At 38.0% G+C, this 27808-nt stretch overlaps 1 protein-coding gene across 8 annotated transcripts in view; it reads left to right on the top strand.

The window, feature by feature from the left end:
- The window catches only part of ROBO1 (roundabout guidance receptor 1), a 682144-nt gene that overhangs the window by 596572 nt on the left and 57764 nt on the right, over positions 1-27808 (top strand). For all 8 annotated transcript variants that reach the window (XM_064726906.1, XM_064726875.1, XM_064726883.1 and 5 more), the window contains 6 exons: positions 1401-1539; positions 2834-2961; positions 21425-21549; positions 23428-23599; positions 26054-26259; positions 27640-27721. In XM_064726906.1, coding sequence (XP_064582976.1) covers positions 1401-1539; positions 2834-2961; positions 21425-21549; positions 23428-23599; positions 26054-26259; positions 27640-27721 — 852 coding nt within the window. The remainder of the gene's footprint in view (positions 1-1400; positions 1540-2833; positions 2962-21424; positions 21550-23427; positions 23600-26053; positions 26260-27639; positions 27722-27808) is intronic.

Raw genomic sequence — 27808 nt, 5'->3', positions numbered from 1 at the left:
GTTATAAATGGGCAGACAAAAACTCCTGGAAGTCCATTACTCTTCCTTCAGGAAACTGATCTGGAGAACAATGTGCCTCTTGTGGGCAGCACTCTTGGTCTTACCAGATCAGTCTTTTTTCTCTTGAGTATTTAAGTTAAATATTCTTCCCCAAACTATTCCTATTCTGAGTTTTAATCTGGATGTTCCTTTCTTACATTCCGGTTCGGTTTTTTCAGCACCTACAAGAGAGGGGCCAGGGTAGGGGGTTGTCTATATTTGTGTCTTTTTAATTCACAGCTAGATTTATGTCTGTAGATCTCTGTTTTATTTCTCACTTCTTGTATATGAACTCAGGCTAGAACTGACAGCTTCAAGATCAACTTGCTATTTCATTTAACATTATTTCCTACCATTGCCAGCAAAGTTAATTTTTCTACAACACAAGTGTCCAGCTGGTCTGGACATCCTCTAGAACAAAGGAAGATTTTTTTTTTAATAAGGTTTTGTTCGGGTCACATTTCCTTTTTGAACCATGAAGTTTTTGTAATATTGAATCTCTGTGTCTGCAAATCCAGAGTAATATTTAGAACTGCTTTTCTCAAACACAAATGTGAGACATGCAGAGTGTGGGATTGTCTCTTTATCCTTCTGTCTGGTTTTTTTTGTGCTCCTGTGAGAAATTTGTGGTGTATTTTTGGGCATTCACACTTCCTGATGGTGCCAATGGCCTCAGACTGTTGCAGTTCCAGGGGGATGATATTTATATCTTTAGTACATACAAGTCAAAACATGCAACTGCCTTCTCAACTCCCTCAGAGCTTTCACAGGTTTATAGACAAAAAGTTCATCTGCCTTAGGCAAAGGAACCTGCCAAACACTCTCCTGTTAAACCTTCCCAGTTCTTTTATGGACATGCTGTTGTCATCTGGTGCTGCTCTTCTACATGGGTCATTCCTGGAATATTCCAGAAATTATTAAAACCACTTTTATCCTTGGGAAGATGGAAACCTTACTGCAGTGCAGCCTGATGTGGAATTATGAAAGCATGAATGGCCCAGCAACCTACAGCTTTGAATCCTGTTACAGAAAAGTGTATCAACACCTTTACTGAAATGCACAGGGTTTACCAAAACAACACAGCCTGTACTGAGGTCCCCTTTTTGTTCCAGACAGTCTGAGCATAGGTGTGCAGCAATTAATCTAAACAAAAACTACAGAGAGGACATTCTGGGGTTTTTTGTTTGTTTTACTCCATGTGTGCTGGTGGAAGAAAGAATTGCCTTTCAAATGCAGCATAGGCAATTATTGCATGAAGTGCTTGCTGCTGCTGACTCATGTGAGCAAACTCACAGAGATCCTGTGCAATCTGGACACAGATCTGCTGGATTAACCCTTGATTTCCTTTCCCTTCCCTTCAGAGAGACCATCTTTTGTGAAGAGACCGAGCAATTTGGCAGTGACTGTGGAGGACAGTGCAGAGTTTAAGTGTGAGGCAAGAGGAGACCCAGTCCCTACAGTGAGATGGAGGAAAGATGACGGAGAGCTGCCCAAAGCAAGGTGCAGTGCTTGCAGTTACCCTTTTTATATCGTCTAGTTTGGTGTGTGATGGGGCCACTCAGTGATTGACAGCTAAAATTTCTTTGTCTTGAATACAAAAGGCCTGGCTTGATCCAATAAAACATTTCTAATTAGCACTGAGCTCCAGTTGAACTTACTAGTTATGTTGAAACTTAAGAACGGCCTGTTTTCAAGTTTTTGTTGTGACAACACCTGACAAATATAACATAAAATATATAATATAAGCTAAATTTAACATAAATATAATATAAAAACAATAAGATATAATATAAAACAACCAAGTGCAGCCAGTAGTATCAAATACAGATTAATTCTTCACCTGGAGAGCCTTTTGTGATTATTAAAAGTTTTGCAGAATGTATAACAAATAGTAAAAGAGGTTACAACATCAATGAGTATATATTCGAATTGCAGTTGATGTAAAATGTAGTCTGGCAATGTAGAAAGCTGCCTTGGTTATACATGTTTTTGTTGCTAGGTTTCCAGTGAACTTCTTTTTTGGTATTGCTGTAATTCAGGCCAAAAAGTAAAACACACTATTAAAAATAAACACATCCTGTGATGGATCGATATAGAGATAGATTAAATACTCATTTATTTACTTTGAAATCCTAATTATCAGTTTAAAAAACTTCCAGAGAGTGGACTGAAAGAAGAAACAGTTTAACAGGGTTGGATTTGTAAGTTAGCCACTTTTTAAATACAGCTTCTTGGTAATGTAGTCTACAGCTTTAATAAAAACTATCATTTTTAGGAGAAAAATCTACTTACCATAAATAGAAACACATTAACTGCATTATATATAAAAGAGAGAAAAGTGATGAAAGGAAAGAAATTGGTAAAAGGCCACATGGTCCTCCAGGAAAAAAAAAGAAAAAAAGAATTGTGATTTATCTTGAATTTCAAGCATTTCTAATCTTTTTTGGAACAATATTTTCTTTTCAACCATATTAACAAGTCTGTCATTCAGATGGAGAATAATAAATATTGTTATAATTACTTGTTAAAATAATTCTAACAATTAAAATGTTCTGCAGTAGAGCTTTTCAATTGTGTGCAAATAATATCAAAATAAGGTTTTCAAATACTTGGGTATATTTTGGTTTTAAAACTTTATTTTTCATTATCAATTTATAATTATCTACACTTTTTTTTCCCTTGTGGGAAATACAGAAATAAGAATATTTTTAGACCAAATCCCCCATGTTTTTACCCTTGACAGAAATTGTACAAAGTTCTGTTATTCATTGTTAACTACTGTGTATGTTTAAAGGTACGAAATCCGTGATGATCATACCTTGAAAATCAGGAAAGTTATGGCAGGAGACATGGGATCATACACTTGTGTTGCAGAAAATATGGTTGGAAAAGCTGAGGCATCAGCAACCTTAACAGTTCAAGGTAAGAATGTTTCTTTGCAAAGAATGAGATTGAATGATGTTGTACTAGAATAAGTTGATTTTTCTTTGTACAACAACTCTAGAGATAAAAATATAGAGAAAATACAAATTTGTCTTGAGTTGTATTCTGAGGAAATGGAAACACTTCACATGTAAGATTTTTTAAGCAGTCTTTACAATGCTGGGATGGAGAACTGAGTATGTTTTGAATTTCAGTTCTTCAAGTTCAAAATCAAGTCACTTGCAATCGCTATATCTGAAACACAGAAAGAAGAAAGTCAGTGTTACTGAGCTGCATTGTTTTAATTCAAAAAGTAAGAGTTGTGAGTTCAAGTATCTGCCAAGTTTTTCCAATTAAATATAGTAAAGAAGCAGTGAATGATAAATCTGTTTGTGTATCTTTTAATACACTAACCCAGACCACTAGAATTCCTGTTGCTTTTTCATTATTGAAGCGTATCGTAGCACTACTGTTTCTTTGTAAGATAAAAATTCAGTGGAACTCAGCGAACTAATATGTATAAAAATCCTTCACTGCCTTTATATACACAATCCAGATGTTCACTATTCAGATAATCCCTCTCTTCCTTTCCTGGCTTGCAGACAGGCCATGATGTCATCCTGATGCTTTTTTCTGGGCGCTGATGGTCCTTCTGTCCTTTTCTCTGTTCAGTGGGAATTAGTCATTATGGAGTTCTGGGGAAGTATAGGCTTAAAAGTATTTTATTTGGTAACAGGCCCCTAGTTTGACACATTTACTGTAACAGGAAAGGTCTTGCCCTGAACCTGCTCTCCTTTTTTCCACCAGAAACATTTGGTGTCCCTCTGTTAGGAAAGTATTGAATTCTTTCGTTGAAAATCTCATAAAACCAAGAATTTTGAGATGTTCTGTTTTGTTCGTCACCATGATGTTTATACATCAAAACTCATACCTTATGTTTGTAAAACAACCAGCTCTCATGCTCAGTGTTGGAGAATAAAGGATAAACTTGTGAGCAGTAAGCACACAAGTTCTTTTCCTTTATCCAAAGGAAAAAGACTGAATTATTTCTTAAATAATAATTTGTTCTGAAGATCACCTCTTAAATCAACTGTTACTACTGTAAAATGTTACTATTAAGAAAATTTGTTTTAATGACTGGTTGAGCAGTTACATTTCTGGAAATAAACTCTTGGTAGCCCTAATCTTTCATATTCCTCTTCAAAATAATAAACAAAAACATACTTGAAATCCCATTTAGCTTAATGATGCTAAAAGATATAAAATGGCTTAAGTATGTAGATGTTAGAAATTGAGTGAGATCCTTTTGATAATAAACTGGTATTTTTAAAGAACAAGATCACAGCCTAAGTCCTGATTCATCAAGATGCCAATTTTTAAGTGTTTGTATTACGCAGTAGATATTTACAGTGTGGCAGCTTTGCTCTGAGGATATTGTTATGGGATAATTTGTTTCCCAGTGTGAATGGATTACCTCCTGAGCCATTTGTCTGCACTAATGTCTTCATAGGAGGGATTGATGTGAGAAACTGTAATGTGCAGGGACAATTTGTAGTTGGTAATGAAATAAATTATGATCAAAATCCATTTATTAGTGTATCCAAGAGACCAAGTTTATGGGAGGGAAAAAATGACTCCTCTAGCAAATGAATTTTCCATTCAGATTTTTTCACATTTTTCCTCCTTTTTCTGCCTTCTCTTTTTCCCTCCTCTCCTCTTGCCTTGTTAAAACACATTTGTTTTTTTTCTTAAAGGCTCGGCTTTTTGACTATGCTATATCTAGAAAAGTGGACTGATCTTGTTCCAGTACTAAAATAAGATTTCTCTGACTGTGGACACACAGCTCTATGAATTTTTTTGGTTGATTCATTGCTTTTTTTTGATTTTTATGGGGTTTTTTTCTGGGTGATTCAAGGAATGCAACTAGCATCTCTTTTCTGCACTTTTGGTTATCATCACATGATCTATTGACCGTAGAGTTTAGTAAATGTGTGTTCTGCAGTGCCAAATTGAGTTATTTTTGTTGCCTATTTGTAAACAGAGGACTGCACTGCCAATCACAGCTTCAGACATCACAGCTGCCACTGTGCAGGCACGTTAAATTCAGCAAAGGGCAAGGAGGGGGCTTGGCGTGGGTTTGAGTGGGTTTGGGTTATTTGTGAGATTTGGTTTGGGTTTTTTCCTCTTCAGTATCTCAGCAACAGGCTGTGGTATTCCTGTGCCAGACTCTGTGCCAGAGGAGGAACATGAGAGCTGTCAGTGTGACCCAAGATGTGTGTCCATGTCAGGAAAGGGACAGTGTCTGTCTGTCAATTGTGACCGTGTTCACAGGGGTCTTAGGATGAGGGAAGAGACAAGGATCTGACTCCATGTTTCAGAAGGCTTGATTTATTATTTTATTATATATATTATGTTAAAACTATACTAAAAGAATAGAAGAAAGGATTTCATTAGAAGGCTGGCTAAGAATAGAAAAAGAAGGAATCATAAAAAATGCTTGTGTGTCGGACAGAGAGTCCGAGCCAGCTGACTGTGATTGGCCATTAATTAGAAACAAGCACATGAGACCAATCACAGATGCACCTGTTGCATTCCACAGCAGCAGATGATCATTGTCTACATTTTGTTCCTGAGGCCTCTCAGCTTCTCAGGAGGAAAAATCCTAAGGAAGGGATTTTTCAGAAGATATCATGGCTACAGTCAAGTGTCTGCACGGAGGGGCTGTGGCAGGGAGTGGAACGTGGCAGGGCTGCAAGCAGTGCTCTTCAGGGCCTCAGGCTTGGCAGCACTAAGGAAAGGTTTTATCTTTTTCTCTACTCATCATTTCCACTCACACCATGGCTGAGCCCAGTGCCTGTCTCCTGTGGAGGGTTATCTGGGGCACTCAAAGGTGGAGCGTGCAGCACCAGGGCAATTGAGATACGGAGGTGTGGATGGGAGGTGGTGAGCAGCTATCCTGGTCTCACAGGGAGCTGCCCTGGATCCCACAGGACCCTTTCCTCCTGCTCAGCTCTGCCTCCTGCCTGATGCATGCCCTGCAGGGCTCCCTGTTTTGGGAATGCTTGGGAATGCTGCGCAAGCACAGCCCCAGCACTGCCTCTGAGCTGGGAGCCAGCCCAGGCCGTGTCCCTGCAATAGGAACTGTCAGCTCTGATAGTTCAGCTCTCCCTCTCTCTCTCTGTAATAAACTGTTAGCTGTAGAAAATACAAGAGAGGGGAGGGAACATAATTTCCATTTTTATGTTCTTCCTGCTCATGGCACTGGCGTCACAGATGCTGGTTGTTGGAGTCACTGTTTTCCTCTGTACAGGCTCCTAACTTTGGGGACCATAAGCATTTTCTACATACAGATGTTGTATTTTTACTGTGACTTCAGCCATATTCATAAACCAAATTTGGAGTTCTGTACTGACGTAGTGAAGTTTGAACTCTTCCTTTAGAGTTTTACTCCTGCAGCTTAGAAGCATTTCCATCCCTACAGCCGTCAAGTTATCTTATTGTCTCCTTGGAAAATTAAATAGTTAAGGAAATGTAATCCTGATTTTGTTTCCGTACACCTAAAATTGGAGAGTTCTCTACCCTCTGTTTTCATTTTGCAGCAATGTGTGCTGCATCTGCAAGGCATCCAGAGACATTGCTGAACACATGTGGAAGCATTTCATTCAGGAGATGATTAATTATTAAATAAATACCTCAGTCAATACATAATGCCAGGAAGCAGCCCAGAGTACAATACATTATATTTTGCCAACACTTTATATTTCACCAAGTAGCTGGTATACTTCAGAAAAGGAAAAAATTGCCCAAAAAATGGCACCACTGGAACCAGTGGACTTTTCTCTTGCTCTAGCACTAAGCAAGCTGGATGTATTTATTGTATTTATATTATATTGTATTTGATATATATGCAAGATGCATTTCATGTTGTCTGTAGGTTTCTATTACATGACTTGCTTAGTTTTAGCCTCAAAGCAGGACTGTAGAAAATATTATATATTTCATTACTACGTATATCATTGAAAACAATGTTCCTAAGACACAGAAAATTACCAAAAATGCATACTTCAGTACTAAGAGAAAATTAGTTTTACCGTTAATGTAAATGGAAGTAGGGTATCTTCAAGAATCTGAAAATCCTACATTTAACCATGAAAATGCTCTCAAGCACATCTAAGAACCAAAAGTTTTACATATTTTCACCTACTTCCATTTGCTTTGCTCCCATTCGCGGTACTTAATTTGGCTTGTCTGACATCTAATTTTGCAATAAGTCTGTAATTTCTGGTGCAATGAGCTGTTCTCTCTGAAACACACCAGTGTAAGGCAGGGCTCCAGTGGCAGCCCTGCTCTGCAGCTGGCCAGGAACCATCTCAGCAGTGGCAGTGTGGGTGACACTCAGCAGCTCAGCTGGCTCAGCTGGCTTCAGGACTTCAGGAGAATAACAGTACTGGCTGTGGGTGACTGGCCAGTCAGCAGCAGATTGGAATCTTGTCCTTGAACAGGAATCTTTTGAGTTCTTCTTAGCTCTCCCTATTCAAGCAGTGGCTCTGGAGGAGTGTGCAATATAAAACGACACCTAAACCTGCTGCAGCAGTGACTGAACTGTAAAATGTAAATTTTGCCATTCAAAGGCACTAAGCACATTCAGCGTTATCTGTTTGGCCGAGAAAAAGAAGAATTCCTATGGAAATTGTAGCGGCCAGTTCATATTTTACAGTGGCAATCTCTGATTACCAAGCCTTTTTAGATTGTGATGTCTTTAATTTTAGGGTTAACAGAGCTTGTCTGCAAGGTAGATAGAGAGTGGAACTTCTGATAAGTGACTCCTGGCTGTGATTTTGCTGTACAGTCAACTGACAAGGAATTTTAATCTGAAAAGGTGGCACATGCTTCAGGCCTGGAATTTCCTCCTCCTTCCACCTCCTCTTTGTGCAAGGTAGCTTCAAGGCACACAGTGAAAGACATTTATTTGATAAGGTTTCTGGAAAGGGCTGCAGATACCACCCGGAATATAAAGGAATAGGATTTGCTCTTTCATCTGTCTGATACCATATAAATGTTTCCACTGTGTCAGGCTGCTGGTACACATTATAAGTTGGCTGTAAGTGTAAATGTATTAAGCATTAAAAAAACAAAGACAAAATTCAGAATTTTATGGGATTGCAGCAATGCTGTTGAGCAATTGCTGTACAGCAATTAATATGCATTGTAGTGAACCCTTCACAGTCTCAGGGCTGAATTTAACGACTGGAATTTTAAAACTGGGATTGGATTTAGGTCTGAACTTGTCTTCATGTTCTCTCTTTAAATCCGTATTTCTTCCTTTGAAAGAACTGTTTTGATGCAATATTCTGCCTCCAGTCCCTTGAAAAGGGAAGGAAGAATAATGATTGTCCAATGAACTTCAGGATTTTTTTAATTAGTAAACTTTTGGCAGGATGAAGGAAGGAGACCATCTCCTGTGATTTCCATAGCTTAAAGAGCCCATTTCCCCCTTAATGACTGTAGTAAACTCTGATAGCATGTCAGATTTCTATCAAGGATCTGAGGAGTTTGACTGCCACCAATTTCTGGTGAAAGAATAGAAATCTTAAAAGTTAATCAGCAGGAAATGAGAAAAATGTCTGAAGAGGAGATTAGAGCCCTGAAGGTTCTTGTCTTACTGATGCAACTGATGAACACTAAGATTCCTGAAGCATTTCTAAAATGTGCATAAAAGAAGCAATCTCTAAGTATTTTAATGAATAACTGCTTCCATGGTTTTTAAGTGCTAAATGGATTTTGGCTTGGTTTGGTCTGGTCTGGTTTGGTTTGGTTTGATTTTTTACATAGAATCTCACAACAGTGACAACAATATTTTACAGGAGAATAACACATAAAAACTTTTGAGATTCCTTCCTCCAGTTGGGTACTTTGAAACAAGGATTTGAGACAGATGTTTTTAAGCATGTAAACAGGCATCCAAATAATTTGGAGAAACGTTATTACAGAAATAAGTTGAAGCCAGAGGCTTTTTACTGCTGAAAGGGGTTTATTTACTGTATATTTCTCAAAATTTGTGCATTTTAATCACTCAGTGCGAGAATTGAAGCAAGTAGGTTTGTGTAGTGTACTTCAGCACTCAATTAAAAAAAAAAGTAGTAAAGAAAATCTGAAGGCTCTTTTCTAGTGCCTGAAATTTCCTAAATCCCATGGCTGTGGAAAAAGCGATTGGTTTTGTATCAGGTTTCACTGCTGCAGACTTAGTGTGACCTGCTGTTCTAAAGATAACATTTCAATAATTCTTTCTTTGGAATAGACAAAGTAGAATTTTACTACAAGTTGTATAATCTGAAGATATTTGGGTTAATTAATAAATCAGAGTGCAGGGAATAATAATTTTAATTGGTTGTTCAGCAAACAGTACTTCTGCTATACATCCATTCTGAAATAAACATCAGCTTTGTTAAATTATGCTGAGCATCTGTAAAAAGGAAATACACACTTTATTTTTGCCTAGTTCATAACCTGTGAATAATACAGTGATGCAGTACAGCCCCTTACTTTTGTTAGTTTACTTGCATCAGTAATTTCTGAATTGGTCTCAAGGAATTTAAAACTGCTGAATAACAGTGCATTCAAATAATTTTGATAAGCTGTTTTGAGTATCATTTGTACTATGAGTTGTGTTTTGTTTGAATACTAAAATACTTTGTTGCTAGGTGCTGAATAACACTCAAGAACTAGTAATAAAGATTTTTTCTGTCTTTATATGTAGACTTGATTGCCTTGTAGGCTCAGGATCAGAATCTTCCAGTATAAGAAAAAAAATTCCTTGTTCAGGCTGAAATGTTATATATAAATTATCATTTTCTGCAGGAGATATTTGCATGCTTCTCTTGTCCTGTGACCACAGACTAATTCCCAAAGTTTGGGATGACTTTTTTTTTACCCCTCTAAGTATGAAATAGGATGACAGGACAGAGAAACAAAAACAAAGTCCTCATCTGGATGGATGAGGTTTCTTGTTTAGTTCTCATAAATGCTCGCTGCTCTCCAAACACAGGACTGGAAGGGATTCTCTTTTTTTGTCTCTCTCTGGCCTGTGAGAGCCCACTTAGGACTTGCACCTCCTCATATTAAAGAGCTGCTCTCTCTTTTGACACAGTTAAGGTCACACATTGGGTCTCAGTACAGAGCAGGGAGCTGAGAGCTCTGATTTTGTCCAGTCATCCACCAGCAAAGTCTGATGGCCCTTCCAGACTACCAGCAACTTTTGGTAGCATTGTCATCTTTTGACAGAGGACTGTATGAAAATCAGGCTAAGCATCCCTGAAATTTTTAGTTTTATTTTATTTTTGCAGATCATCTTTATTTCCTAAAGCATCTTGTTCCCATTTCTGCCTCGATGACAGTAAAAATTCTTGGTGCGTGGTGGATAGCCTGGCTTGCATAGAATGCTTACACATTGTAATTTTTGCTGCCTATAATTAAATTTTGTTAATATGGCACAGTTAGCTTCCTGTTAACATTATTGAAACGTAAGTTGGGATGTTAGTGTAGATTTGGTTGTATCTATGTGGGGGGTATAGCATCCCCAGGAGAAGAAATCCAGGTTTCTTTTGAAATAATACATTTCACTTGAGAGTATTCCTCACTGAGTGCTGCATGCCCAAACCAACATTTTTTAATGATCACAAGTTAGTGCACTGCAGAGATTTATTGTCCTTCCATTTTTAGTGTGTGTTGCTATCCGTTGATCATGGGCCTTGGCCACTTCTCACAAATAGCTTTAACTTGTTACAAGAAGGTTGCTATGGATTTCAAGCTCTCCTTTCCAAGAAGCACTCTGTGCTATCATAAACAGCTGGGGAAAAAAAATCCCACTCAGTTTCCTTTTCAGTTCTACTATCTTCAACTGTAAGTCGAAAAATGCAGTAGGAAGCTCCTAAGAATTCTTCAAATAGTATCTATCTATCATAATCTTTTTGTACTTCTGCACAGTTTATTTTAAATTCATCCTTTTTCACTCTTTTAAAAGGCTTTAGTATAAATATTTGTAGCCACAACTACTTAGATTGCAGCAGTGCCTAAAATTACCTCAGTTCATTTAAAACATGGGGGAAGACAACTTCTCTTCTCTGAAAAGAGAAGCCTGGGAAACAGGACTTCACAGTGTGCCACATTACTCTAGTTTTTAAATAGATGGATTTAGACTCGCCATAAGAGTGCTCTCTAAATTGTGTTTGGTTTATAGTGTGGATTTAAGAGGATCCAGAGCAAGGAAGGGGGAAGATAGACTGGGAGAGGAACTTCTGGAAAATCTTAAATCCCCCTCTCTCCCTCTCTGTCTTCTACCTTCCATTTTTCAGATTTCTCTTTGTCACCTCAAAGCAATGACTACAGGATTTATACACATTTTAAACTGTGTACTACATGTATTAACCAGAGAAGTGCTACCTTTAAAAATGCATTGTGAGGCCTGTTTCCACATTTTTGGTTTTTTACCTTAGAAATCTTCATTGAATCCTGCAGGAGGACAGATTCTGATCTATCTCAATTTTTTCCTAGTATCAGTTGCAAAGCAAAAGGTCTCATATGAGTACATTTCACCCACAAATTTTTGTAGTGGGTTCCTCACACATACAGAGAAACATGGACAATTCTGTAGCCCTTTTCATCTTGATTTTTTAAAGGGAAAATTCATTACCTTCTTAAAATAAAACTTAATATAATTACACAACTGATACACAGCTGAAACAGAGCCTGATTTTACTGTTCAGCCTTTTGAATCAGAGTTGAGGAAAGAAACACCTCTCAGCTTAAACTAAATGTCAGAATGGCCAGAAATCCATGAGGAATTAATGCCATTTGTTTACTCTTGAAATGAATAGCACCCAAGCAGGAGGTTTGGTTAGTGCACAGATCTTGTGGAGGTGTCTGTCAGCAGAGGGTGGAGTTTAAACCACCAAAGACAGGAAGAAGGTTTAGTGCCAATAGGGAAAACAACAAGCTCTCAAAACAAATTGCTTGTTGCTCCCACTGCCAAGCTGGGAGAAGGCGCACTCGTGCTTGCTGCAGGAAGGAGAATCATTGATTTTGAATCCATGGTGCTCGAAGCTCACCTCTAGAATTGATTCTGGAGTTGGTGATGTTGAGTTTCCAGGTTTCCAGGCTGCCTGTGTTATGACATCCGTGTTAGGGGTGTTCCAAAGCCTTACTCTGGCCTGTCTCTGTGCCTGGTATGTGCAGCAGCTCCAGAAGCACTGACATTTCCAAGGCTCTGTCTGTCCTGTCAGCACCAAGGAGTGACACGTGCCTTTTTTCCTGCTCAGACCACTTCCCCTGGAGCTCTCCTGAGTGCACAGAGGCGCCAGAACTTTTCCTTTCTTTATGTTTCCAGCCCAGAGGCACAGGCTAAATCCAGCCTGCCAGGCATGTGCCATGTGCTGGGAATGGGAGCATATATCCTGCCCTGCATGGTCAGAGGCAGTGTCAGGATGATGTGAACACCATCATTTTCCAGACTGCAGCTGTCTTGAGGCTTCTGCAGGAAGTGCACAGTGACAAGTGCAGGTGGCAGCCCCTCAGTACCCTGAGAGTGGCACTTCTTGTGCAGGGCATAAACTCCAGCAGCCCATTTCTCTGTCTGCCCAGCACGTGCTGTGGTTTAACCCCAGCTGACCACAGTACCACACAGCCCGTCAATGCCTCTCCACCAAATGGGATGGGGAGAAGAATCAGAAAAAAGAATAGCAAGCAAACAAGCAAACAAAACCTAGAAACCTGTGCATTGAGACAAGAACACTTTAATAATTGAAACAGAGTAAAATTTGCTAATAATACTAATTATAACAAAACCAGTAATAGTAATGAAGAGAGAGAAAAAAAATAAAATCCAAGAGAACAAGTGATGCACAGTACAATTGCTCACCACCTGCTGAAGGACAGCCAACTTTCCCCTGAAAGTGATCAGCATCTCCCAGTTATCACTAGTTTAAATTCTGAGCAGTATATTTTATAACCTACAACATCCCTTTGGCCAGTTCAGGTCAGCTGTCCCAGCTATGATCCCTGACAGCTTCTTGCCTCCTCACTTGGCAGAGCATGAGAAGCCCTTGACATGGGATAAGCACTGCTCAGCAACAACCAAAACATCCGTGTGTTATCAACATTATTCTCATACTGAATCCAAAACTCAGCACTGCACCAGCTACTAAGAAGAAAAAATAACTTTGTCCCAGCCAAAACCAGGGCACCCTGACTGGTTTTCAGTCTTCAGGCAGAAGAGGGAATGTGAATTAATTGTAAATAAAAATAAATAAATATAAATTTTAAAAAAACTGCAAAACTCTTTGAAAGTATTTTGAGGAAAGCAACACCTAATTGATACTGTGATTTTCCCCATGTTTACTTTTCTCTGTGAAACTGAAGCATTCTTACGGGTTTCACTAATTCTAAAGGTGTTCTTAAGATCAGAACTATTTTTCCAACTCTAGTAAGTCACTTGTTTCTGTTCTAATTTCATTCTTCACATTACAATTATAGGAAATAATTAATATCTTTTTTTTTGTTTCCAATCAAATTTTTATCTTTTCGGGTTTGGTAAATTTGAAATTTCTGTAGTCACTTGTTCCTTTAAACTTAAGCGCTTCTCTGACAAATCAGCAGCAATATAAAGCACAATTTTTCCACTCATCATAAATACAATAAACCACCATCACTCCCTTGCTGGGGGTTTGGAGTTGCAAGTCATCACTTTTGATTGGAGACATCAAAAATCTCATGTAAACATTTTACCTCAGCCCCGTGGCTGCGGCGCGCTTGGCGCCAGCCTGCGAGACTTTGCTCAGACATTTGTGCTGCTCTGTGTCAAACTTGCTGCTCTGGGACCAGGCACTGTGAAAGCATTCACAGCGAGCAAGGGTGGCCCAGGCTGGTCCCACAAGAATGGGAACTTCAGCAGAAAATCTGGGAAAAACTGTGAATTGTGTGGATATGTATTTATACCTCAAGGAGTGACAGCTGAAAATAGAGAGCCCAGGGAGGATGAAAAGTGATATATCCCAGTTCTTTTGTACTGTACCTGGTGTTGTGTTCCTGGATTTTTCACAGGCTGAAGCCAGGAGGCAGATGAATGGCAGCATTTATATCTTTTTCAGGACAAGAGATTCAGGCTTTTGTTTATTTCTCTTTAGAAAGTGATACTTCCCACAAATGACTGCAGAGAGATGTGCATATCAAGGATATTGAGAGTTTCAGATTGCTTTGATAAGAACAAATAGCCTACAAATCACCAGATAGGAAGTGGAACATGGCACATTGTCTTAAACTATCTCCCTTAATAATAGTTTTTGCAAAACACCAACATAAATATCTGGTGGTCATGTTGCAGGGAGGTATTCAATGGTCCTCATTCAGATATTTGAGCATTGAAAGTGTTTCTTTAGTTTTCAGAGTTTATCAGGATTAGAAATTAAACACATTTTTGAATAGAAGATGTTGGCAGCTTTTTGCAGAGTTTTTGTTTGGAATTATTCAGGATTTCTTGTTTATGTTTTTTAAAGTGTGAAAAGTCAGAGTTTGACCAGTTTGCTAAACATCATCAGACTCTTACATTTCCTCTACATGTGACTGTAGTACCCAACTTTTCTGTACCCACACATTTCAGATAGAGGTCATAAACTGTGGGTTTCTCACCCATTTATTTCACATGAAGATGACAAACAGCTGAGTTTCAGCTCCCTGACAGGTAACACAGCAATCTCTGTGCTATCTCTGTTGTTAGCTCTGCAGTTTCACCCCTCTCACTGTCTACTCTGGACTCGGCCAGTCCCAATGGAAATTCCAGCTTCTCACTCCACTGTCTACTCCAGCACTTCTGCTCATACTCCTGTCCCATCTCCCACCACTTCATTCCTACAGGCACATGCCATCTCTGATATATTTCACTTGAACTGGGATTGATGTATCACAAAATTACTTGAAAGGAATCTGAATTTCATTGTGACTGCCAATGTCTAGATTAGTCATAATTAGCCAGTTATTTATACAGAAGCTGAAGATTGGATATGAGCTTGATTGTTGTGTGTAATTATTGATCTGGAAATTTGGATTGTTTAATTTCTCTGGTCTAGAGTTGTACTTTCTTGCTTATTTTATTATAACTTCTGTTAGTGTCCAGCAGTCCTTGAAGACTTGAAGATTTTTTTTAAATAATCAAAAGTGAAACACATTGAGCTTCAATCAAAATTGTTCAACTTGTGGCAGTTAAATAACAGGATATCTTCCAAGCACCTGGAAGATATTTGTAAATAGTATAGTGAGAACAGTAATTAATGAGTATTAAACACGCTGAACAAAATACTCTTTAGTAGTTAAGTACCACCTTGGATCTCACGATATCAAAAGCATCTTATTAGTGTACATAAATTAAAACGTCTATAATTTTACTCCTTTTGAGATAGATAATTGCTACCAAGCTATCAAGAGTGGTGTACTTGAGGCTTTTAACTTGCCTAATGGCAGACTAAAAAATGGATGCGACGCTGTAATATTTTATTTTAAATATGAGGAAACCAGTGGGTTCTAGAGAAACACTAGATCAACATTTGCCTTCTCCTCTGTGAGGAGAGCTACAAAATGAGGCACAAAATGTGGTTTTTTGAGATGTAAGTACTGCATACAGCATGTTGAGATCTCATATGAGACCCCAGGGTGAGACAGACGCAGGCTCATCCCAGCAGTGCATGGAGGGAGCACAAGATGGGATGGATTTAAGTTGAAACAAGGCAGATTGAGGCTGGACATGAGAAGGCATTTCTCCCCTGCCAAGCAGCAGAGTGGGCTGCCAGAGTCTGTGCATTGTTATCCCTTGCAATTTTTCAGGCCCTGACTGGATCAAGCCCTGGCTGACCCTGTAGCTGACCCTCTTGGGCAGGAGGCTGGAATGGAGACCTCTGAGGTTGCTTCCAACCTGATTATCATGTGAACCTACAAAACTGCATCTGTCAAATGTAATAGTTGCTCCATTAACATCTGGCAACTGTACTGGGCTGTAGTTTAAGTCCTAAAACTGCAAATTCCTGCCGCTGTGAGTGGATTTAATGATACCAATAGTCCCAGTGAGCTTGATAGGATTGCTGGAAAGAATAAGGCATTAAAAGATCACGTCACTAGACTGGAAACCACTTTTCTTTTGGTTTTTGTTCAGCAACTGGACACGTCTTCCATGAAAAGCCTTGCATGTCAAGGAAATTATATGAAAGGCAAAAATATTATTCCTTTGGTAGTTGCGGTTTTACATGCTAACTTCCTGCCTTTACAAACAGGTTATTCCACCTAATTGCCATGTGAAAAGCCATGATTAACACAGGGAAAATTAATTTACTTTATAATTGAAAGTGGTGTCAAATAAAATGTGCTATAATAGAGGAAAAACTATTTGCCTCTCAGTTTTAGTAACCTTAGATATCAATAGGCTGCAAATCAAACTAAGAATGTGGTCTTTGTTGTAGATGTTGCTATTATTGTTGTTCTTTTAAACCACATGATATCCTTCTGACAGAATTGTTCAAATTTTTTCTATGAAACTTCACCCTTTGCCCTTTCCACAGATTTGCAACCAATGTGATGCCCTGTTTCTACAGGGATTTATTTTCATGTATCAGTGTCCCCCTCTGTTTTCACAGGTGGGCAAAAATATATTTGCTTGACAGGATTATTTTTGACCTACAGTAAGAAATGTCTAATAAAAAGAAAAGGGGAATTCAGCACTTAGAAGTTAATTTAATTTGTGGAAATATAATTGAGCACCCTGTTAGGCATTTTACAGTAGAGGACTTGAGCAGCTCTGCATTGCTACTGAGAAGGCTGAACTTTCCTCTTCTTGGCACTACTCAACAAATGAAAAAAAAATAAATTTAGATTTGCTTTCTCTGTGCAAGAATTTCATTCCTTTAAGTCTCTTATCAGGATGTTTCATGTACAATGAGTGGTGTTTTGTGGAGAATCATTTCTAATTCCAGGGCACGTCAGATTGCAAGCTTAGTAAAGAGCTTTTCAGTTGAAAAGCAACGATTACTGGGAAATACAGACTTACACATAAACAGGAGTATCTGGGAGCTGAATCCTGGGGAAGAGCAGATTTCTCTCAGGAATTCATGTGTAGCATTTCTTGGCCATTCCTGTTAGGAATTGTAGACTTACAGATAATCTTAGCAGAGTAATGCACACTAATTTTTTCTTTTGAGAAATACCATTTAAAGAAGGCTAGTGCACATCCAGAATAGTTCTTTAAAACTCAAATCTTTCTAAAATTATATTTTAAACTTCCTCTCTTTGAGATTATTTCCTTAAAAAAAAAAGTCTCTTATAAAACTCAAATCTGGTTGATCTGGGTCTGGCATATGCAGTTGCAGGTTCTTGTCTTCAACACGTTCCACATTCCAATATTCTATCTGATTCTCTTTCTGCTTTTTTTTTGTAATACACCTGGAGTCCTCTGTATTTATTAGAACAGGAGGCCAGGATTCCTCATGCCTAATGAATGTTGGCAAAGTGGATATTATTGGTTTCCTGCATGTGTTTATCAGAGGAGGTGAATTGGGGGTGCTTAGCTACTCAATATGAAAGTGTGCCCTTGATGAGCAAGAGCTGGTTTACTCTCAGCATCAAGTGATAAGACCAAAGTATAGCAAGCATTTAAAATATTGTATATTTTTGAACCTTTACTGTAATTATCACCAATTAACCTTTTTTTAATTAACTTTTTTTCTTCTTTTTGGTCAGTATCTGTGTATATTTTCAAAATGCATTACTTCTGCTTTTTTTTTATATTTTCAATCTGTTCCTTCCATCACTGATATGAAGTTGGAATAATTTCTAACATGCCTTTCCTTTATAAGCAAAGTTACCTTGCCAGGATCTGAGCCATTTCAAAGTTTATGAAAATTTTGAACTATGGTTGAAGGATAATTTAATATTTGATAATGTACCCCTGATCATTTCCATTGAAAAATCTAACGTTTTGTAATAAATGTTTTGTTTTGAATATTTTAATGAAATTCTGATTTTGGGGACAAAGAGCAGAGTTAAGAATCTTTTCAAACTTGTTTTAATTGTGGTATAGTTTGCATTTACAGTTTATTAGTGAGCCTTATGACCTTGACTCAGCAATCCTATACTAAAGAGATTTTGTGTTGCCTGAATGCCTTTGCATATTATTCATTTTTTTTAAAAAACTTTCTTTTTTAACAGATGTTAGTTTCAGAAAAATATATTCCATTTGTAAATGTTTGGATGCTTTAGAAAGGCTGTAAATGTTACTGCTCCATTTCAGCAATGTTGCAGATTGATATTACTGGAGTTTTTAAGTTAATTTTGCCATGGAAAAATCTTGATGCAAATGAATAATAATAATGTGGGACAAAATCTACTCAAGGTACACATCAGTTCATCAGAAAGGCTTGGAGTAGAAGCCAGACTGCCTGGCCAGTATTTCAGTCTTTTACCCATTTTCCTGTACCACCTACTTTTCAGTATGTGATAGAGACTGCTGTTTAAAAATCAAAATATAAAAATGTCGTTCAACATTATAAACCTATTTTTCATATATCAGAATATGTGTTTGCTTTCTAAGGTGCTTACCAAGGATCCATTTTCTGTTTTTTTTAATTTGCTTTATTCTTTGCTTTGTTTTCATGTCTGTTTCAATTTTATTTATTCCATGTTTTCTTTTTGTTTTGTTTTTGTTTTTAGTTGTGTCTGGTAAGTTGAAATTTTATTGGCCATCTTCTAGTCATCGTGTCACTGTGACGGGAAGTTCTCCTCCCCTTCCCATCCATCCCCTTCCATGTCCTCCAACCACTCAGCTCCCACCTTTCACTTGTTATTGGCAAGACACTTGGAACAGAATAAATTCTGCATGAAGTATGGGTAACTTAATGGCAAAGAGAAAGGTAATGGGTTGCAAATTTTCTGTCTGTTTTTATATGATGTGACGAGTCAAATCCTAATGTCTCCTTTCTTCAGTGACTGCATGGCTTGAACTTAAAAGTGTGCTAAAAAACTGTGTTTGCTTAAAAGGTTTCTAGGATAGAAGTTGATATTTTCTTACAGGGATTTATTATTTTGGCATCTTTTACAGTCTCATCATTACATACCGCATGTATGTGACCCAAGGTGTGACAAAAAACTAAATTATACTAAAAAAACCGCAGTGAAAAAGCTTTCAGTACAGTAAACACAGAATGGAATTTAATAATAGTTTCACATAACACTGTTTAATTCTTCTAACATTGAAGCTAATAAGATTTTTATCATTTACCCTAATTGCAATAGATTTAGAATAATATGGGCATTAGATTAGAATAATATGGGCAATAGAATAAAATGTATGGGCAATATGCATATACTTTTAGACTAGTATCCATACAAAATACATATTTAGAATAATACTTAGAGAAATATGTGCCTTTTTATAAATTCTACCATGGCTGCCTATAAGACTAAATTCCCCTTCCTTTTTTGTGTTAATAGTCCCTGAATGATCATCTTGAGGTACTACAATCACAACCACCCAGTGGTACTATAATCACAGTGGTGATTCTGGTGGTCAGAACCATTCTGCAGTGGTCAGAACCATTTTATTTTCTTTATAGTTGTACCTGTCCTTGAGTCCAGCAAAACCTGAAAACCCATAAATCCTCTGCACTAGCACAGGGTTTAGAAACCCTCAGTTCCACATTGCGTGGCATTGTGTCAGAGGCTAGGACAGAGCCTGCCAAGCCCTACCTTTAACTGTATGCTAAATTTATTCTCGTTACTAGAATCTAGCAGCATAACAAAGGTGCTTCACCCTCATCTCCATTTTTCCCCCTCCATGCCTCACAACCCCCAGCCAGTTCTCCCTCCTTCCCAAATTAAACCTGCTGTCATGTCAAAGTCTTCCCACACCTTCTTCCAAGGTACCGGTTGGACGTTTCAGAGCTAAATGTTTTGAAGTCAGCTAATTACAGTGGGTCGATCTTAGCCTTGCTTTGCATAGTTTCTTATCTAAGGAAATGCTAGGAAAGGTAGCATTTGCATCCAAATATAGACAATAGTGTTATGCTTCAAAAATTCCTCTCAAAGCAGGAGGGGCGTAGGAAGAAAATATTCTGATATGAGCACACCAGGGAGTAGACACAAGGCAGGGGGAACAGATAACTGCAAGAATTGGCCCATAGGAACACTGAAAGCATTTTTTTTAAAAAAAAGGTCTTAAGTGTTATTGAATTTATTCTAGATAGAGCCACTACCACTTGATGTTTACCAAACACATCTTTGAATTACATATTTTGCACTGTTTTACAAGGAAAATCTTGTGAAAACATCAATGCTTGCAAGGGAAGAAAAGGAAATGAATATCAAAATAATTGGATTTCTTAAAATCAGATACAAAACATCCCCTTTATTCTCAATCCAAAGAAGGGGAAGAGCATAATTAGTTTTAGGCAGATGATCAGAAAAAATGGAAATTAATAAATAAATGGGCTTTAATGCACATTTTTCAAGAAGCAAGAGTTAACAGCCTATAGAACATGCTAGATTTTTTTCTGTGCTAGCATCACCAATGCCATCTATGCTGATTTTTTTTTATGAGACTGACATGATTTTTTGACATTCTACTTACTACTGGATGAAGGGGTTGTTGAAGTCAGTATAAATCAAACAATGCTGGCAATATTTATAATGTTAGGCTGAGCAGATGTTTCAAATTTGCCTTCATTAGCATATATATTTTGTTTGAACATGCTCTTGCATATGTAAATGAGGAAGACATTTAGCTCTGCTGTTCCTTTAAAATCATTCCTTCTCAGTGTGTTTGAACTGGAGATTTTAAGTGGTTATAATTTGAATAGTATTTCTTGGGCTTTTGACTTCAAGTTTTTTTGAGATCATGACTACATCAGTAGTCTCTTATATAAGCACTTAAGGGCTTTTTCTCTCTTCAGCTTTCCTAAATCAGAGATGATGAGTTTTCTGTGTGTAAGCCTGAATTCTTGGTTACTCAGCAGTGTGTCTTGCAGCCCTTAACAAAGTGTGACCTCTGGGCCAGTCGTCCCTCAAAGATTTCTCCATTCTGGCTTGCAGCCCCATTCCTCCTTTAAAAACCAAATTGCTGCAGATTTGTTTGTATTGGTGACTGTTGCTCTGCAAGTTGTCTCATCAAGCTGGTGGGACTCATTTCCTTGTACCCTGGGTAAGCACTAAAAGCATGTGTTGCAGAGTCAGAGTTTTAATTGGGACGTCCAGACAGAAAAGATGATCTGAGTGATGCTGAAGCTGTGGCTGTTGGAGACCGATGTGTCTTTGTGCTGCCTCTCCTTATTAAAGAAGCTTAACTGTTCTGGTTTATGGCATTAAAACTCAGGAGGCAAATTGCTCTTTCAAATCAGCTGGTGGCAGTGTGATTGATTTATTGTTGGTGTTTTCCTTTCAGAGCCTCCACAGTTTGTTGTAAAGCCCCGAGACCAGGTGGCTGCGCTGGGGAGGACAGTGACGTTCCAGTGTGAGGCGACGGGGAACCCTCAGCCAGCCATCTTCTGGAGGAGAGAGGGGAGCCAGGTGAAACAGCCTCTCCGTCCTCCTTCCTGGCAGCTTCTCCCAGAAATTATTTCATGTGGCAGAAAAGTATTTTAATTATTGTTTTAAAAATGTGGTAAACAAGTCTAGAGCTTGGAGATGCTGGATACCTGTTCTTTGCTTCTGAGGCATGTGCATGCTAGGTGATGTCAGTCTTACTAGACAACATCTATGTTTTACTGTTTTCTCCATTAATAAATCTTTTCTCAAAATAAATCTGTGAATCAACTAGAAACATTCCATATTTCACTACTCTGATAATCTATTTCACCTAACAGGGAGAAATGGAAATGGAGAGATGACTTACACTGAAATTTGGTCAAACTCCCAAACAATCCCAGATTTTCAGAAAGTTTGGCTCTGGGTTTATGGTGCAGCTGTTAGTTTGCCATGTGTTTTTGAGTTTCTGGCAAACTAAACTATTGGCTGCATTGATCTGCATCACTGCATGGGTAGGACTCTGGTTCTGGGCTGAGGAGAACTGCTTTCCAACTCCATCAGCTGACTGACAGACCATACCTGAATAGGTCACTTTTTCTCCCAAGTTCCTTATTTGAATGGGAGGGAAAATTATTTTCATCTTCTTTGTAAAGGATCTTGAAAGCTAGTGGGTGAAACACAATATAGCGCAGCAAGAGAATTGCAGTTTTCTTTCAGTCATCTTTTGAAGGAGGTATGTGACACAAAGTATTCTTTATTGGAAGGAAAGAAGGAATATGGGATTCTGGTTTTCCTGTGAATGAAGGAATGAATGGTGCAAGAGTATATGACAGGGTTCTTTGTGTTACAAAACAATAGGGCAGAGAAATTGAGAACGCTTGGAGATGGGCTTCTTTACTCCATTTGCAACATTTTTGTCTGAATACCTCCGTACAGCTAGACTGCTGACCAAATTTAGATTATAATCTTCAGTGGTGTATATATAGCAGTAATATTATGTTTTTATTTTATTTAGCTACTTTTTTATTTTATTTTATTTATTTAGCCACATGCTGTCTAGTACATCTTTTTTTTTCCACTCATTTTTGACTCAGCTGAGTAGTGACCACGTGTGATGATTGAGAGAAATTAAAGAGGAGGTTGAGGATAGGGTTTGCTAGTACTGAAGAATGTTGTGTCCCATTCCTTTGTGCAATTTTTGGAAATGCAAAATACAGTTAGCCAGGAAAAAGAGATAAATATACCATCTGTGATCCTCAAGTATTCTTATTCACAAGTTGTTCAGCCAGAGGTAGAAATTCAACCCCCAGCTGATTTTTGGTGAACGCTATGTACTTCGTACCCAAACTATCTGAATAGGTATAGGATTTAATTCAGTATTAAACAACTTTTCATAAAATACAAACACTCTATTCAGAAAGACCTACAGAGCATCTCTTTTTTTTAAAACTGCTCCATTTTTAGGAAGGCAAATGTTAAAATACAGATAAGTAAACCACCATCTGCATTTAAATGAAAGCAAACGAATGCCCTGGAGCAAGTTCTAAAGAAGAACATTGAAGCAAATTACTGAGGTTCACCACAGTTGCTTGCACCATTGTGGTATCTGTACATTTCACATCTTCACTAGACTCTGTTGCACTTGGTGCGAAGCCCAGTATCGATCTTAGAAGGTGTTAGAGCAATCTCAAAAGTCTTACACAATTCTATGTGCACATCTGCGCCTATTTTACCATTAAAAAAATCCTACTGAAGCTATGAACATTGTGGTATAGACAAGCTTAAGACATTAGGAGCAGAATGTTTTCTGTATAATATGAAAAAAAAATAATTTGCTTAGCTGTATTAAAGTTATGCATATTGATATTTGAATTTATATAACCTATTTTATCCCCATTTTTTTTCCTGTATATATTTCAGAACCTGCTGTTCTCATACCAGCCCCCTCAGTCATCCAGCAGATTTTCAGTTTCCCAGACTGGAGACCTCACCATCACCAATGTCCAGAGATCTGATGTGGGGTACTACATCTGCCAGACTTTAAATGTTGCAGGAAGTATCATAACAAAAGCCTACTTGGAAGTTACAGATGGTAATCATAGATTCATTTTATCGTTTCCAAGTTTTTTTATTTTTGTTTGAAGACATCAGTGCGGTGATGTGACACTACTTTGAAATCTGTTTTGCATAAATGTGGATCGCATGTTTCTTTGAACATAAAAATCCTGGTTTGGCCATCTCTGTCAGGGGCTTACAATTCTGGATGATGTGTAACTCTATATTTCCATTTTGTTCTTGGTGAATATATTCAGTGTATGGATTTTTGTCAGATCTGTTAATTTTTATCTGACTCTTTTAACTTCTCCCACTTGATTCAGTTTTCTTTCAGATTGCTTGCTGCTTGGTTCTTTATCCCTTTTATTGCGTAACCATTTGCTTAGCCCTTCATTTACCTGTTTTTTTCCCCTGTTTCTTAATACTGTGTTGTAGCTAGGAAGATAAAAAAAATATCAACCTGTATGGAGATCAGCAGAATAACAGAAATTATACATCCCTTTTTAGGAGTAGTTAGGAAGAAATACAAGATGAGAAAGCTACAGGGAGCATAGCTACAAGCAGTAATGTGAGGCCAGTTTGCCAATTATCAGAAATACTTCTTATTTTTAACAGCAGAGATACATGGGGAAAATACTAATATTAGCATTTACAGAGGAAAAGACAGAGCATTTGAGCAGAATGTTGTCTGAGAAGCTTCCATAAAATAGCCCTTTGTCCTATAGAAAACATAGAAATAATAAAGAACTAGAAACATGCAGTGAACCTGTAGTATAAAATTGTTTATTTATCTCCTCCTCCTCCTGGATTGACATAGGAGGAATAGGGCTACATCCCTTCTGGCTCCTTGCAAATTGTAATTCGTGAGGAGCCAGAGGATTTCCTAATCCTCTTTTTCCCATTTTTTCTCACTGAGAAGAAGGCCATGGCAGGGTGAGAAATACATTTACAACAGTTTTCTGCTAATGACCTATGCCATCTGAACTCGGAAATAATAATTTTAAATGCATTTTCTTTGCTATATTCTCTGTATTGATCTGATGAGTAGATGCTTTATTATAATTTCTTGGGACAGTTTTTGGTACTTCTGTGAAAGTGGAGGCAGAATATGCTGAATATTTGTAAAGGTATTAGAATGACTTTATGAATGGTTTTCCTAAAGGTAGGAGGAGTCGCCATCAACTTCAATGGACTTAAATCAGCCATGAATTTCAGTGTCATTAGATTTCTCCTATAAAGCACAGATCAGTCAACTCCTTACCTTTGCCAACTGCAAAGCTCTTTACAAACTTGTCAAAGTCACTTGCAAATTATAAGTAGGCTTATTTTGTCTGTCTCTGCAGAGAAGGATTTTAAAGGCCTTAAAGTGTGTGGCAACAGGTTGGGACAAGAACCAAAGGATAAATAAAGCAGTTGAAAACAGAGTGTCATTTGAACATGCAAATGAAATGATGGGAGTTGGAATTTAACCAAAAAACCAGTGCTAACATCCTGTCTGTTGTTATGAAAAGTAATTTAGAAATATCTAATGTTCACAAATTATCAGAACTTCAGGTTTATATTTCAGCTACCAAACCAGTTTTTAAGTTACGTGAGCCCCATGCCACTGCTGAACAGATTTATGACATTTAAAATTATGGCTAAAGCAAGTCCCCCAAAATGCAGCAAGATAACTTTTACTTCTTTTCTGCATAATGGAATACTACCATTCTTTTTTTTTCAGTTTATACTGAGACTGATTTATATTTTTCTGTGCAGTATAATTAAATGACCCATCAATAGCACTCAATTTCCATGGTGTGAAAGATGCATTAAAATTGACACTGACAATGGGATTGTAGAGTTTTCTTTGTGGCTCTGAAGTCCTCATAAAAGTCAGAAACTACTGGAAAAATATTTCATGGAAGAAGGAACTTTCTTTAGGAACTTTCCAAAAGGGTTCTATCCATTTGTGTTAGCTTTACCCTACTGGTGGGCATCTCACAATTATGACACAGCACCAAGATGAGTTGGTGGCACATAAAAAATCGTTATTTAAGCAGTAAGTGTTTGTGAGGTTACCCTCTGTTTGCCTACCTCCTTTTTCTCTGTCTTTAAATGCTGGAAGTATTTACACTGTATTACACAGGCCTGGCAGTGGTGAAAGATGGAGAAGGTGAAATCTCTGCCTTGCCAAAGAATCTGGGAAGTCCTTTCTTTTTCCATTATCACTTCATAAAGGCATTGGACTTGGAGAATGCCTGGAGGATAGCAGTGTGTAATATGCAATCCTTTCTCTGTTCTGAAAATATTGTGTTGTGTATCATTTTAAACATCCCTAGCTGTGCATCGTTATAATGCACCCTGCCCTGAATAATGCATGCCTCCAACTTTAATTACTTGTTTAATTATTTTTAGTTTGTTTCAAAGCCTCCAGCAACTGCTGTTGCTTAGATGATTAGAAAATTGCTTCCAGTTGCAGAGATGTCTCTCCCGTTGTCTGTCCTGGCAGTGATCGCGGACCGGCCGCCCCCTGTCATCCGGCAGGGTCCTGTGAACCAGACCGTGGCTGTGGATGGCACTCTGGTGCTGAACTGTGTGGCCACAGGCACCTTAATGCCCACCATCCTCTGGAAAAAGGATGGCATCCTCATTTCCACCCAAGACTCTCGCATCAAGCAGCTGGAGACAGGAGCGCTGCAGATCAGATACGCCAAGGTAGCCTGAACTGGCAAATGCGTTTTCTTGCTTTGTTTCATTTTGTGCTTTCACCTCCAGGCATTTGTGATGTAGTAAACCCTATGTTTAGAATTAATGAAAGGTTACATAAATGAACTAAAATATTTGATACTTCTTATTTTCAGGTAATACAGTCTTTATGCTTAACACCTGCCTAGGGCACATTATTTTCATAACGAAAACTGCTCCTAAGAGGTATTAATTAAGGGAATTATTTGGCACTTAAAACATAAAGGGGAATATATTTTAGTAAGACAAATCATTGTATTATTTGGGCTTTTAGCACTAATAGATTAAAATTATCTATTTAATTCCAGTTTTTGTAAAGAAAACCGTTGTTTAGCATATTCAGTAATGGAATCACATACACAGCTTTTTCATAAGAGCTTTTAGTGTTTAAACATGCTCACTCATCAGTGTAACATAGCTTAAAATGGTTAACCTGACAAATGCCTGACTTCCTCAGGGACTTATAGTACCTGGCCAGTACTGCTGCTGGTCATGCATTGCACACTTGAAAATGTTCTAAGATGTGAAGTTGTAGCATACTAGATATTCTCTGCTATCTTTTCTGTGGTTTGAAGTGAAGTAATTTTTTTTTTTTATTAGCCTGAATACATCAATTTACCATATTCCCTAGAGTTGCCCTGCTGCCAGTTATGAGTTAGACTGGTTTAGAGCTTGAACCTCTGATTTTTGATCACTTCCGTTCAGTTCATCTGCTGAGGCTGGGACCTGAGGAGGATAACATTTCTTTTTTGGGGAAATAAAAAAGAAACACTTTTGAAATGTGATTAAGTCACATATGGACAAATAATCCAACACAGAGAGCTGGATGAGGATAGCATATGGAGATTCTTTTTTGGGTCTGCTGTAGAGTGAAATTTATACTAACAGAGGGAGCCTCATATGTACCCTGTACAATATTTAAGCTTTGCTTTAAGGATGACATGTTCTCCACTGCTCCAGTCCTGATGAATCCCTGGGCATTATTGATGTACAAGGCTGACAGTTGTATGGGGTCTTGTCATGCAGGTTCCTTCTCAATTTAGTTGTTAGGACCTCTGCAGAGTAAGGAATAAATGCTGCAGGAAACAGCCTTCAGTTTGCTCATTACAGAATAGTTAACATTAAATTAGAATCTGCATTTCTGATTCTTTTGTGACTGCTCAGAAATAAACACCCATTTTTGCTTTGTCGAAATTGTAGCTCCTAATGGAAGGAGTTTCTGCTGCAAAGTTTTTGCAGGCTAATACCTTTATCCATATTCATGGGGGAACGCAGAGAGCTGTAATTGCTTTTCTAGCCCACTGAGTGCCTGATTGTTTCAAATATTTATTCTTCTCCTCTCCCATTCAGCTGGGCGACACTGGCCGCTACACCTGCATTGCCTCAACCCCGAGTGGCGAAGCCACGTGGAGCGCCTTCATAGAGGTCCAAGGTAACTCCATCAGGAGAAAATACATGAAGGAAAAGCAGGAATTGAAATGTAGAAGCTATCTGACTCTGTCATTAATTGCCAGTGCAG

This window comes from Zonotrichia leucophrys, chromosome 1 (assembly GCF_028769735.1).
Source record: "Zonotrichia leucophrys gambelii isolate GWCS_2022_RI chromosome 1, RI_Zleu_2.0, whole genome shotgun sequence".
Lineage (NCBI taxonomy): Eukaryota > Metazoa > Chordata > Aves > Passeriformes > Passerellidae > Zonotrichia > Zonotrichia leucophrys.
The sequence above is the reverse complement of the archived record's forward strand: the minus strand, read 5'-3'. Positions and strand labels throughout refer to the sequence as shown.